This window comes from Hyla sarda, chromosome 3 (assembly GCF_029499605.1).
Source record: "Hyla sarda isolate aHylSar1 chromosome 3, aHylSar1.hap1, whole genome shotgun sequence".
Lineage (NCBI taxonomy): Eukaryota > Metazoa > Chordata > Amphibia > Anura > Hylidae > Hyla > Hyla sarda.
Window position 1 is genome coordinate 93,863,000 of NC_079191.1, and position 14,719 is coordinate 93,877,718.

The 14,719-nt window shown below is 44.3% G+C and overlaps 1 protein-coding gene and 1 long non-coding RNA gene across 4 annotated transcripts in view; one reads left to right on the forward strand and one right to left on the reverse strand.

Moving 5' to 3' along the window:
- Positions 1–7,112, forward strand: part of LOC130361530 (uncharacterized) — a 29,322-nt gene extending 22,210 nt beyond the window's left edge. Inside the window, exon 3 of the long non-coding RNA XR_008891042.1 lies at positions 6,758–7,112. This is a non-coding gene — a long non-coding RNA (uncharacterized LOC130361530). The remainder of the gene's footprint in view (positions 1–6,757) is intronic.
- EFHD1 (EF-hand domain family member D1) overlaps positions 1–14,719 on the reverse strand; it is a 38,178-nt gene that overhangs the window by 10,913 nt on the left and 12,546 nt on the right. For all 3 annotated transcript variants that reach the window (XM_056564632.1, XM_056564631.1, XM_056564630.1), the window contains exon 2: positions 12,696–12,843. In XM_056564632.1, coding sequence (XP_056420607.1) covers positions 12,696–12,809 — 114 coding nt within the window. In that variant the 5' untranslated portion in view covers positions 12,810–12,843. The remainder of the gene's footprint in view (positions 1–12,695; positions 12,844–14,719) is intronic.

The following is a 14,719-nucleotide window of genomic DNA, read 5'->3' on the forward strand; positions in this document are numbered from 1 at the left end:
TAAAGCTTAAAGGAGTACTCCGATGGAATACTATTTTTATTTATTTTTTTCAAATTAACTGGTGCCAGAAAGTTAGATTTATAAATCACTTCTATTAAAAATCTTAACCCTTCCAATACTTAGCTGCTGTACACTCCAGAGGAAGTTGAGTTATTTTGTGTCTGACCACAGTGCTCTCTGCTGACACCTCTGTCCATGTCAGGGACTGTACAGAACAGGGAGGTTTGCTATGGGGATTTGCTTCTACTCTGGACAGTTCCTGACATGGACAGAGGTGTCAGCAGAGAGCACTGTGGTCAGACAGAAAAGAACAACTCCATTTCCTCTGTAGTATACAGCAACTGATAAGTAGTGGAATTGTTCAGATTTTTTATTAGAAGTAATTTACCAATGTGTTTAACTTTCTGGAGCCACTTGATATGTAAAAAACAGTTTTCCACCGGAGTACCCCTTTAATTTAAGTTTTAGGCAGAGAAGATTTGGGAAGAGATCCTATCAGAACTGATCTTTTGTCTATATTCAATGTCAATGTAATAACAGGTTAATATCTTTTTAGATTAGGAGTATAGAATCTCTTTGCTTTTTAACCCCTTAAGGACCCAGCAATTTTACACCTCAGGACCCGGCCATTTTTTGCAATTCTGACCACTGTCACTTTAAACATTAATAACTCTGGAATGCTTTTAGTTATCATTCTGATTCTGAGATTGTTTTTTCGTGACATATTCTACTTTAACATAGTGGTAAAATTTTGTGGTAACTTGCATCCTTTCTTGGTGAAAAATCCCAACATTTTATGAAAAATTTGAAAATTTTGCATTTTTTTAACTTTGAAGCTCTCTGCTTGTAAGGAAAATGGATATTCCAAATAATTTTTTTTTTTATTCACATATACAATATGTCTATTTTATGTTTGCATCATAAAATTTACGTGTTTTTACTTTTGGAAGACACCAGAGGGCTTCAAAGTTCAGCAGCAATTTTCCAATTTTTCAAAAAATTTCCAAACTCACAATTTTTCATGGACCAGTTCAGGTTTGAAGTGAATTTGAAGGGTCTTCATATTAGAAATACCCCACAAATTACCCCATTATAAAAACTGCACCCCCCAGAGTATTCAAAATGACATTCAGTCCGCGTTTTAACCCTTTAGGTGTTTCACAGGAATAACAGCAAAGTGAAGGAGAAAATTCACAATCTCCATTTTTTACACTCGCATGTTCTTGTAGACCCAATTTTTGAATTTTTACAAGGGGAAAAAGGAGAAAATGTATACTTATATTTGTAGCCCAATTTCTCTCGAGTAAGCACATACCTCATATGTCTATGTAAAGTGTTCGGCGGGCGCAGTAGAGGGCTCAGAAGCGAAGGAGCGACAAGGGGATTTTGGAGAGTACGTTTTTTTGAAATGGTTTTTGGGAGGCATGTTGCATTTAGGAAGCCCCTATGGTGCCAGAACAGCAAAAATCCCCCACATGGCATACCATTTTGGAAACTAGACCCCTTGAGGTACGTAACAAGGAATAAAGTGAGCCTTAATACCCCACAGGGGTTTCACGACTTTTGCATATGTAAAAAAATAAAAATAAAATTTCACTAAAATGTGTGTTTCCCCCCAAATTTCACATTTTTGCAAGGGTTAATAGCAGAAAATACCCCCCAAACATTGTAACCCCATCTCTTCTGAGTATGGAGGTATCCCATAAGTTGACCTGAGGTGTACTATGAGTGAACTACAATGCTCAGAAGAGAAGGAGTCATATTTGGCTTTTTGAGAGCAAATTTTGCTCGGGGGCATGTCGCATTTAGGAAGCCCCTATGGTGCCAGGACAGCAAAAGAAAAAACATATGGCATACCATTTTGGAAACTAGACCCCTTGTGGAACGTAACAAGAAATAAAGTGAGCCTTAATACCCCACAGGGGTTTCACGACTTTTGCATACGTAAAAAAAAAAATAAAAAAAAATCACTAAAATGTGTGTTTCCCCCCCAAATTTCACATTTTTACAAGGGTTAATAGCAGAAAATACCCCCCAAAATTTGTAACCACATCTCTTCTGAGTATGGAGGTACCCCATAAGTTGACCTGAAGTGGACTACGGGCGAACTACAATGCTCAGAAGAGAAGGAGTCATATTTGGCTTTTTGAGAGCAAATTTTGCTCGGGGGGCATGTCGCATTTAGGAAGCCCATATGGTGCCAGGACAGCAAAATAACCCCCACATGGCATACCATTTTGGAAACTAGACCCCTTGAGGAACGTAACAAGGCATAAAATGAGCATTTACCCCCCACTGGTGTCTGTCAAATCTTTGGAACAGTGGGCTGTACAACATTTTTAATTTGCACAGCCCCTTGTTCCAAAGATCTGTCAGACACCAGTGGGGTGTAAATTCTCACTGCACCCCTCATTACATTCCGTGAGGGGTCTAGTTTCCGAAATGGGGTCACATGTGGGGTTTTGTTTTTTTTGCGTTTGTCAAAACCGCTGTAACAATCAGCCACCCCTGTGCAAATCACCTCAAATGTACATGGCGCACTCTCCCTTCTGGGCCTTGTTGTGCGCCCCCAGAGCACTTTGCGCCCACACATGGGGTATCTCCGTAGTCGGGAGAAATTGTGTTACAAATTTTGTGGGGCTTTTTCCCCTTTTACCTCTTGTCAAAATGAAAAGTATGGGGCAACACCAGCATGTTAGTGTAAAAAGTTTATTTTTTTTACACTAACATGCTGGTGTAGACCCCAACTTCACCTTTTCATAAGGGGTGAAAGGAGAAAAAGACCCCCAAGATTTGTAAGGCAATTTCTCCCGAGTACGGCGATACCTCATATGTGGCCCTAAACTGTTGCCTTGAAATACGACAGGGCTCAGAAGTGAGAGCGCCATGTGCATTTGAGGCCTGAATTAGGGATTTGCATAGGGGTGGACATAGGGGTATTCTACGCCAGTGATTCCCAAACAGGGTGCCTCCAGCTGTTGCAAAACTCCCAGCATGCCTGGACAGTCAACGGCTGTCTGGCAATACTGGGAGTTGTTGTTTTGCAACAGCTGGAGGCTCCATTTTGGAAAGAGTGGCGTACCAGACGTTTTTCATTTTTATTGGGGAGGGGAGGGGGGCTGTGTAGGGGTATGTGTATATGTAGTGTTTTTTACTTTTTATTTTATTTTGTGTTAGTGTAGTGTAGTGTTTTTAGGGTACAGTCACACGGGCGGGGGGATTACAGCGAGTTTGAGCTGCCGCGCAAAATTTGCTGCATCGCAAACTTGCAGCCCGATACTCACTGTAAGCCCCCTGCCCATGTGAATGTACCCTGTACATTCACAGGGGGGGGACCTCCAGCTGTTGCAAAACTACAACTCCCAGCATGCCTGAGAATGTTTGGGAGTTGTGGTTTTGCAACAGCTGGAGGCACACGGGTTGGGAAACACTGAGTTAGGAAACAATGTTTCCCAACCCGTGTGCCTCCAGCTGTTGCAAAACCACAACTCCCAAACATTCTCAGGCATGCTGGGAGTAGTAGTTCGGCAACATCTTTAGAGCCAGATGTTGCCGAACTACAACTCCCAGCATGCTTGGAGTTGTAGTTTTGCAACATCTGGAGGACTACAGTTTGCAGACCACTAATACAGTGGTTCCCAATCGGTGCCCTTCCAGATGTTGCAAAACTACAACTCCCAGTATGCCAAAACTGTCCAGGCATGCTGGGAGTTGTAGTTCTGCAACATCTGAAGGGCCAGATGTTACAGAACTACAACTCCCAGCATGCCTGGACAGTAAGGGCATGCTGAGGATGTGTAGTTTTGCAACATCTGGAAGGGCACAGTGGTCTCCAAACTGTGTACCTCCAGATGTTGCAAAACTGCAACTCCCAGCATGCCCAGACGCCAAGGGCTGTCTGGGCATGCTGGGAGTTGTAGTTTACAGGGTCCTATTACAGCAATGCATGTCGCTTTACGGCGACGTGCATTGCTGTAAAGGGCCCGACCGCGGCTGAAGATCTACTCACCTGTCGCCGCCGCCGCCGTCTTCATCGTCTGGATCCGGGTCTTCAGGGACGAGGTAAGTACCGGGGCCAGTCCCCAGCACTCCCCCGTCCCCCGCCGCGTCCTCCGGTCTTCCTCCCGTCCTCTCCGGACTTTCAGGGGCCGGGCAGGACGGGAGGAAGTAACCGCCCCCCCTCCTGCGATTGGTCGGTTAACTAACCGACAGATCGCAGGGGATCGGAGGAGGTGGCCGGCTTGTCACCTCGCTCCGATACTCCAGCATGGTCCTGGCTGTCTGTGACAGCCGGGATCATGCGAAATTACCGGGCGGTCGGGTCCCAGAGACCCGATCAGCCCGGTATCGCCGCAGATCGCAAGGGCGATTTCCCTTGCGATTTGCGGCGATCGCCGACATAGGGGGCCTACATGGCCCCCCTCGGCGTTTGCCCTGGATGCCTGCTGAAGGATTTCAGCAGGGATCCGCTTCCGATCTCTGCCCGGCGAGCGGCAGAGACCGGAAAACGCCATGACGTATGCATACGTCATGGGTCCTTAAGACCCCGGGTGTGAAGACGTATGCATACGTCATGGGTCCTGAACAGGTTAAAGGGTACTCTGGTGGAAAATTTTTTTTTTTTGTATATATTTTTTTTTATATCAACTGGTGCCAGAAAGTTAATTTGTAAATTACTTCTATTAAAAAATCTTAATCCTTCCAGTACTTATTAGCTGCTGAATACTACAGAAGAAATTATTTTCTTTTTGGAACACAGAGCTCTCTGCTGAATCACGATCACAGTGCTCTCTGCTGACATCTCTGTCCATTTTAAGAACTGTCCAGAGTAGGAGAAAATCCCCATAGCAAACATATGCTGCTCTGGATAGTTCCTAAAATGGACAGAGATGACAGCAGAGAGCACTGTGGTCGTGATGTCAGCAGAGAGCTCTGTGTTCCAAAAAGAAAACCATTTCTTCTGTAGTATTCAGCAGCTAATAAGTACTGGAAGGATTAAGATTTTTTAATATGAGTCATTTACAAATCTGTTTAACTTTCTGACACCAGTTGATTGATAAAAAAATAAAAAAAATAACGTTTTCCACCGGAGTACCCCTTTAAATAAAGCAAAGAGATTCTATACTCCTAATATAAATAGATATTAACCTGTTATTACATTGACATTGAATATAGACAAAAGATTAGTTCTGATAGGATCTCTTCCCAAGTTTTCCACCGGAGTACCCCTTTAAGCAAAGCCTTCTGTAGATTAGTCAACTAAAATCTTATAACAGTTAAACAATTCTGAGGACTAAAATTAAACCAAACTTTGTTATCTAAATTAATACTGGTCGTGCGTTGGTCCATTTCAAATTGAATTAAACATTTTCCTATGATAAAACAGAATTCACAACACTGATGTGAACAGAACCTCAAATGGCCATCCCATAAAAAGGCTAGACGCTTCTCAGCTTTACACAGTGGTCTCCAAACTGTGGCCCTCCAGATGTTGCAAATCATCAACTTCCAGCATGCCCGGACAGCCAACGGCTGTCCGGGCATGCTGGGAGTTGATGTTTTGCAACATCTGGAGGGCCACAGTTTGAGACCACTGGCTTTACCAGTACCGCATGCCTTGATGACCTCTATATACCGCAATTTCCCAAGCAATTTATGTGCTGGATGGACTTGATAAGACACTAGATGTGAGGCTGATGTATGGCTGCATTATAGTTACTACAGTGGAAAGAGATTAGTGGTTTATTATTATTAGTGTTCACATCACACCATTAGCCATAGTCCCTATTCCTCTGTGGGTGAGATCTTATGAGCGGCGCCAGGTGCCAACATACTGTGCTTTCCTGTGCAGTGGGCCACCAAAAGTACCATGTAGTATAAGATTTTGAGATGGAGAGTTATTAATAATGATATGTATATTAAATTATATTGATTATATAGATATATATTAAATTATATTATATATATTAAATTATATTAATTATATATACGATATATATATTAATTATATAATATATATGTATGATCAACCGATATAGTTTTTTTTAGGGCCGATACCGATAATCTGTGGAGGTTAGTGCCGATAGGCGATAATTTATACTGGAATATCGGTATAAGTTATCGGCTATTTATACCCCCACAACACTGCTGCAGATCATCGATTTATAGTGGCGCTTTAAATCAATGAACTGCAGTGGCTTTTGCGGTTCCATAAACCGCCGCCGCGACCCGCTTCTCTCCTCCTGCCTGTCCTGGGGTCCTCCTGAGTCCTATCACCGACACCGCCCCCCCCCCCACCCTCCTCCGCTCCGCGCCCCCTACCACCCCACCGCACCGCGACCACCCGGTTTTATAATTACCTGTTCCTGGGGTCCACTCTACATCTGGCTCCGGTGGCGTCCTCCTGAGCCGTCACTGTGCGCACTGACGGTGACGTCACGTCACTCGTCATTGCGCACAGCGTAACGCAGGATGCAGCAGGAGCCAGAAGTAGCGTGGACCCCGGGAACAGGTAATTATAAAACCGGGGATGGGGAGGCAATGGGGCCGGGGCGGTGCGGTGGGGGGGTGCGACACGGTGCGGTGGGGCATTATCGGATCATTGGCAAGGTAATTGCCGATACCGATAATGCCCAAAATCGTGATCATCGGCCGATAATATCGGCCAAAGCGATAATCGGTCGATCCCTAATATATAATATTATATATATTATTATTTTTTTTATGTATGGAGCCTAAACTGTGCTACCTTATTTAGCAGAAGCCACGACACACTGGCACGTTTGCAGGTTCCAGGACCTGTCTGACTGGATCTTTAGCCCAGCCCTGCAGTTAATCACAGCCATGAAAATTAAATGAGGCCTGACATTTATTAAGAGGAAGTTGTGGTGATCTAAACTGGAGTTACATCTAAAACATGAGCCTTGGCCAAGACCGTACTCCTGCCAGGGGAGGAAATGACAGTATTAATAAAACAGCCTCGCTGAAAATGAGATCTCGTTTGCTGGCTGCAACTAATCTAGAGAAAGTCACGTCTGTAAACAGTGGGTCCCATAGAATATGCTGCTCCACAATGTAGGCTACGGAGAGAAATATATATTGGATATAGTGACACAATGAAGTCTGTCACCTGCAGCCCCAGATGCTCACTCCAAGAGTTGATCAATCACAGGACACTGCATATTTCTAATTTCCCAAATGGTTAAAGGGGTACTCCGGGGGAAAACAATTCTTTTTAAATCAACTGGTGCGAGAAAGTTAAACAGATTTGTAAATTAATTCTTTTTAACCCCTTAAGGACCGGGGGGTTTTCCGTTTTTGCATTTTCGTTTTTTGCTCCTTGCCTTTAAAAAATCATAACTCTTTCAATTTTGCACCTAAAAATCCATATGATGGCTTATTTTTTGCGCCACCAATTCTAATTTGTAATGACGTCAGTCATTTTGCCCTAAAATCTACGGTGAAACGGAAAAAAAAATCATTGTGCGACAAAATTGAAAAAAAAAACGCAGTTTTGTAAGTTTTGGGGGCTTCCGTTTCTACATAGTACATTTTTCGGTAAAAATTACACCTTATCTTTATTCTGTATGTCCATACGGTTAAAATGATACCCTACTTATATAGATTTGATTTTTTCGGACTTCTGGAAAAAAATCATAACTACATGCAGGAAAATTAATACGTTTAAAATTGTCATATTCTGACCCCTATAACTTTTTTATTTTTCCGTGTATGGGGCGGTATGAGGACTCATTTTTTGCGCCGTGATCTGAAGTTTTTAACGGTACAATTTTTGCATTGATAGGACTTATTGATCGCTTTTTATTCATTTTTAAATGATCTAAAAAGTGACCAAAAATGCACTATTTTGGACTTTGGAATTTTTTTGCGCGCACGCCATTGACCGAGCGGTTTAATTAATGATATATTTTTATAATTCGGACATTTACGCACGCGGTGATACCATATATGTTCATTTTTCTTTTTATTTACACTGTGTTTTTTTTTTTATTGGAAAAGGGGGGCGATTCAAACTTTTAATAGGGGAGGAGTTAAATGATCTTTATTCACTTTTTTTTTTCACTTTTTTTTTGCAGTGTTATAGGTCCCATAGGGACCTATAACACTGCACACACTGATCTTCTATGCTGATCACTGGTTTCTCATAAGAAACCAGTGATCAACGATTCTGCCGCATGACTGCTCATGCCTGGATCTCAGGCACTGAGCAGTCATTCGGCGATCGGACAGCGAGGAGGCAGGTAGGGGCCCTCCCGCTGTCCTGTCAGCTGTTCGGGATGCCGCGATTAGCCGCGGCTATCCCGAACAGCCCGACTGAGCTAGCCGGCCACTTTCGGTTTCACTTTTAGCCACGCGGCTCAGCTCTGAGCGCGCGGCTAAAGGGTTAATAGCGCGCGGTGCCGCGCACGGCACTGCGCGCTATTAGAGGCGGGTCCCGGCTTCACTATGACGCCGGGCCCGCCGCGATATGACGCGGGGTTACTGTGTAACCCCGCGTTATATCAGGAGAGCAGGACCAAGGGCGTACCTGTACGCCCTTGGTCCTTAAGGGGTTAAACATTTTAACCCTTCCAGTACTCATCAACTGCTGTATGCTACAGAGGAAGTTCTTTTCTTTTTGAATTAAATTTCTGTCTGACCACAGTGCTCTCTGCTGACACCTATCTCCATGTCAGGTACTGTCCAGAGCAGGAGAAAATCCCCATAGCAAACCTATCCTGCTCTGGACAGTTCCTGACATGGACAGAGGTGTCAGCAGAGAGCACTGTGGTCAGACAGAAAAGAACAACTCCACTTCCAGTGGAGCATACAGCAGCTGATAAGTACTGGAAGGATTAAGATGTTTAACTAGAAGTAATTTACAATTCTGTTTAGCTTTCTGGCACCAGCTGATTAGAAAAAAAAATGTTTTCCACCGGAGTACCTCTTTAACAGGGAGTGCCATATACTGGATGTGGACAGATGACAAACACTGTTACATAGCAAAAAAAATAAATAAATAAATAAATATTTATATATATATCTATCTCAGTGATCAGCTCTAAGCTAGAGGCCCTACTGTCAAAGCTTCCTTGATAAAAAAAAAATAATTATATGTATGTATGTATGTATGTATGTATGTATGTACGATACTAACATGCGATTTTACACATAGATAATCGGGTAATCTCATATATTCTTATATATTGCACTGATGAGTGATGAGATTAAAACATAACATTTATTTTTATGCTTATAACAAAGCTCCAAACAGTGAGAAAAAATATATATCAAAATAGCACATTTGTATGTGCCACTATCAGTGTCCACGCTGAATGTAGATAAATTACAGCAATATATATGTATGTGTGTGTGTGTGTGAAACCACTCTTCCAGTGTCCTTGTCACACAGTCATGTCAAAAGTTTTGATTGTTCTGGGTGTTCAGACCACCTCCAATCTCTACAACGAGCCGGGAGAAGCACACCGATGAGTGCTTCACTCCCTGGCTCAGTGCAGTCTCCATAGACTTACAATGGAGCCCATCTCCTGCAATGTGACAGAAAAGGCAGCAAGCCAGGAGTGAAGCACTTGGCTAAGCGCTTCACTCTTGGCTTGCTGCCTTTTCTGTCACATTGCAGGAGATGGGCTCCATTGTAAGTCTAAGGAACTAACAACTTGTAGGAGTCTGAACATTTAGACCCCGACCAATCACAACTGTCTGTATGACATCTTACAATTTCTATAAAGTGACAGACACCTAAGCTGACCATAAACTTAAGACAGCTGTCAGATAAATGCTAATTCAGCCAACAGCGATTTACCCCCATTCCATCATAAACATGCACCCTCAGATACACCAAAATTCATACATTTTTTTGATGTTCATCTAATGTGTATGGGGTGCTCCGTCTCTTTATGTTGAGGAAAGACATATCAGGCATGTTAGATTTCAGCATACCTGGTCCTGTGTTTTCACAGAGGTGGCTGGTAACAGCTTCCTTTCATCTCCCCATTAAAAACAAAAAATCATTAATGCACTTGTGTATGGGTCAATCGGAAAGAAAAGCTGTCAAGAAAACAAGTTGTTTAATGTATATGCCTACTGTCACCCAGGACAGGTATGCTGTGAATGTGGATTCAAGTGTTAAAATCCACAGCATATTACAGTAGTAGAATAGTCAATCAGGTTTTAAAAATGTCTTTTACATGCTGTGGGGATAATTCACACTGAATCCATGCAGAAACTGACCTGAAGTACAGATTTTATACCCACCATATGTCCGTTCACAAGCTTTAGATTTGATCCTTCTTCCTTGGTATCAAGGAACCCCAAAATGGGCACACACATATCACTGGGATCTACTGTAAGCCTACTTTTGCCAATACAATCATCGGGTTCTAGCATGCGATCTGGTTCTCATGAATTCACCTGGCACCAGTGAGTAGATTTTGGCCATACTGCCGCTACAGATAGGGTCTAAAATTATAGCAATACATATGCCACACGCTTAAGATTTTATAATGAAAAGCTGGCGAAGTGCGGACCCGGCACTGCAGAACTAGGGTTGATTAGTGAGGAAGCGGTGTAGTAGCAATGCAGGTGAGGCGTGGGTGTAGATAACGGTTGTGTAGCTCGTATAACAAGACATAATCCACAAAGAAGAAAATCAGAGAGAATTGCACTCACCATCCACAATCTTTATTAGCTGGAGTACGGGCACATACAGCAGAGGAAGGGGCACAACGGGACAAATTGTTTCGCGCTTGAGAGCGCTTCTTTGAGCCGATGTGTGACATCGGCTCGAAGAAGCGCTCTCAAGCCCGAAACAATTTTTCCCGTTGTGCCCCTTCCTCTGCTGTATGTGCCCGTACTCCAGCTAATAAAGATTGTGGATGGTGAGTGCAATTCTCTCTGATTTTCTTCTTTAAAGATTTTATAATGTTGCTGTGCAAAACAGACCTAAAACGTACAAATTGCTCTGGGGAAAGATTATTTTTAATATCAAGACCAGGCACTTTATCTGATGGCATTCAGGGTCTCTGCAAAAGGCCACAAAATGACACACAGATTGTTATTAGTATAGAAAACCATTTACTTTTATTTACTCATCAGTGGGAATACAAAAGAGATAGTGGTTGGCACTTCCATGGTGGTGGTGCGCATGGCAATGTCTCACTAGTAATAAGGAAAAAAGGCCCAGCACTCACCAAGACTGCAGTGAAGGTGAATCTTTTCTTCACATGTCAGGATAGAAACAGGACACGTTTCGGCAGGATGCCGAAACGTGTCCTGTTTCTATCCTGACATGTGAAGAAAAGATTCACCTTCACTGCAGCCTTGGTGAGTGCTGGGCCTTTTTTCCTTATTACCGTATATACTCGAGTATAAGCCGAGTTTTTCAGCACGATTTTTCGTGCTGAAAACACCCCCCTCGGCTTATACTCGAGTGAACTCTCCACCCGCAGTGGTCTTCAACCTGCGGACCTCCAGAGGTTTCAAAACTACAACTCCCAGCAAGCCCGGGCAGCCATCGGCTGTCCGGGCTTGCTGGGAGTTGTAGTTTTGAAACCTCCGGAGGTCCACAGGTTGAAGACCACTGCGGCCTTCGACATCATCCAGCCCCCTCTCACCCCCCTTTAGTTCTGTACAGTACTCACCTCCGCTCGGCGCTGGTCCGGTGCTGCAGGGCTGTCCGGAGAGGAGGTCGTCCGGTGGGATAGTGGTTCCGGGCTGCTATCTTCACCGGGGAGGCCTCTTCTAAGCGCTTCAGGCCCGGCCCCAGAATAGTCACGTTGCCTTGACAACGACGCAGAGGTACGTTCATTGCCAACGTACTTCTGCGTCATTGTCAAGGCAACGCCTCTATTCCGGGCCGGAAGCGCGGAGAAGAGGCGCCCTCGGTGAAGATAGCAGCCCAGAACCACTATCCCACCGGACCACCTCCTCTCCGGACAGTCCTGCAGCACCGGACCAGCGCCGAGCGGAGGCGAGTACTGTACAGAACTAAAGGGGGGTGAGAGGGGGCTGGATGATGTCGAAGGCCGCAGTGGTCTTCAACATGCGGACCTCCGGAGGTTTCAAAACTACAACTCCCAGCAAGCCCGGACAGGCGGGAGTTGTAGTTTTGAAACCTCTGGAGGTCCGCAGGTTGAAGACCACTGAGGGCGGATGATGAGAAGAGGATGATGAAGGGGGGGGTGTGGGATGATGACAAGAGGATGATGAAGGGGGGGGTGTGGGATGATGACAAGAGGATGATGAAGGGGGGGGTGTGGGATCATGACAAGAGGATGATGAAGGGGGTGTGTGGGATGATGAAGGGGGGTGGGGATGATGACAAGGGGATGATGAAGGGGGGTGGGGATGATGACAAGGGGATGATGAAGGGGGGTGATGTGTGGGATGATGACAAGGGGATGATGACAGGTGATGATGATGAGGGTCTGGATGATGACAGGCGGTGATGATGATGAGGATGTTAATGACGGGTCTGGATGATGACAAGGGGGGGGGATGTTGTATTTCCCACCCTAGGCTTATACTCGAGTCAATAACTTTTCCTGGGATTTTGGGTTGAAATTAGGGGTCTCGGCTTATACTCGGGTCGGCTTATACTCGAGTATATACGGTACTAATGGGAATACAAACACAGACCTGCATTTTTGTCAATGTACAAATGAGCGAGCGCATACCTCTCGGAAGTTCAGCTTTCCATCAATATCTTCATCTACTTCTTTTATCATGTTCTTCAAACCAAGATGAGTCTGTGGGGCGCCCAGCTTCTCCATCATGAGCTTTAGCTCCATTAGGTCTATGAAATTGTCCTTTCCAGTGTCGTACCTAAGGAGTACAAGCAGAACCATAATAATCTCAAAACTGATCTAACTAATGTTCAATGAGGGGGCTGTTGTTTTAAGTAAAGAAAGCTGAATTATTGTCTAGTAAAATGTGTGCTACTTTCTATAAATAAACCATGCTATTTAATTTCTAACCAAATGTTTGGGTGGAAGAATGGTCAAAAATAACCTCAGAGCAATGCATGCGACTAGTTTCTCCATACAGGAGGCGTCTTGAAGCGGTTATTACTAACAAAGGGTTTTGTACATCGTATTAAATTAAAATCAGTAAGTGTGTTCAATACTTTTTTCCCTGTGGCTATTTGTTTTGGTTCCTGTGTATGTATGGATTACTTGGTAAGGGGATATGGCTGCAGCTGATCCAATCTGTTGGGTCTGAATCAGCAGAGTCCTCCCCTCCTGTCTCGGACACTACTGCCCAGGGAACAATATGACCACTGTCCCGAGGGCCCAGTACACGGACACTGAGCCCGGGGAGCACCGCAGACTAGTGAAGTCTTGGGCTGTCCTGCACTCCCTGGTGTACATAGCGCAGAGAGTTATGGGTCAGCTGCAGAGCCATTGGCTGTCAGGGCATGGTGAGATTTGTAGTTAGTAACTGACTGCAACACCCAGCATGCCCTGACACACAACCGATGGCTCTGCAGCTGATCAAAACCAGAAATACAACTCCCAGCAAGTTTACTAAATAGCAAAATAGTAGAACTTCTAAAGTGCAACATGCTGGGAGTTCTAGTTTTGGTCTGGGTCAGCTGCAGAGCCATAGTCTGCGTCAAAATATGCTGGGAGTTTAAATGGGCACTGTCATTTAACAGGATTTTTAATATTTGATTCCTTATACCAAATAAATAACTTTTATAATTGACTTCCATTAAAACAAAAAGCCCCCCAAAAAATAATGTTTTAGGTTCTTTTTTTGGCTGTATACTTCTAGCCACCAGGGGTCTCCCTTCTTGGCCAGAACACATTCAGTCTGGTCAAAATCTCAGATTTTGGTCTCCTGCTTGTAATGGCAGGAGACCAAACTCAGGAAGTGTTTCTCCTTACTGAGCTTGATTGACAGCTGCACAGAGCCTCACTGAAAGCTGCTGCACAGACAAAGCTGAACAGAGCCTCACTGAAGTCTGCATAGAGCCTCATTAAAAGCTGCAAAGAGCCTCACTGAAAGATACACAGACTGAAAGCTGCTGCACAAAGCTTGAGGTTTTCTATTCATCACAATGCTGCAACCATGTGATGGTGGAAGTGGTCCCCCCAGCAGGCTTCAGTGATGTCATGCCTGCTGGGAAACGCCCACTTTCTTCTGCTGGACGATTTCACTATGTCAGCAAAAAGAATGGTAAAATACAGAGCTTTTTAAAGCTCTGAAATTTTTTCTAAGGGTGGGAGGGGTGTTAGGAGTAGTAAGGGAACATAGACTGACTTAGTTTAGAAAAGTTTATTTAGTGACAGGTACTCTAAGTTAGCAACTTTCTGCAACTCCCAGCATGCCCTGACACAGCCTATAGCTCTGCAGCAGACCCCAAACTAGTACTTCAACTCCCAGTATGCCCTGAAACAGTGCAATGCTCTGCAGCTGTTGGAAAACTGGTAATTTTGGGTCAGCTGCAGAGCATTATTTAAGTAATCTAACCAGCATGTGTAGTAAAATAATCCTCTACAAAACCTTTTGTTATTAACGGAGTACTGCAGCCAGACACTAATCCCCTATCAGCAGGATAGGGGATAAGTGTCTGATCGTGGGGGTCTGACTGCTGGGACCCCCGCGATCTCCCATACAGGGACACGGCTTTACCGCAGCTAAGGCACCTGTGGTCGACCTCACTGAGGTAGATGACATGCCCCGTCCACACAGCTCT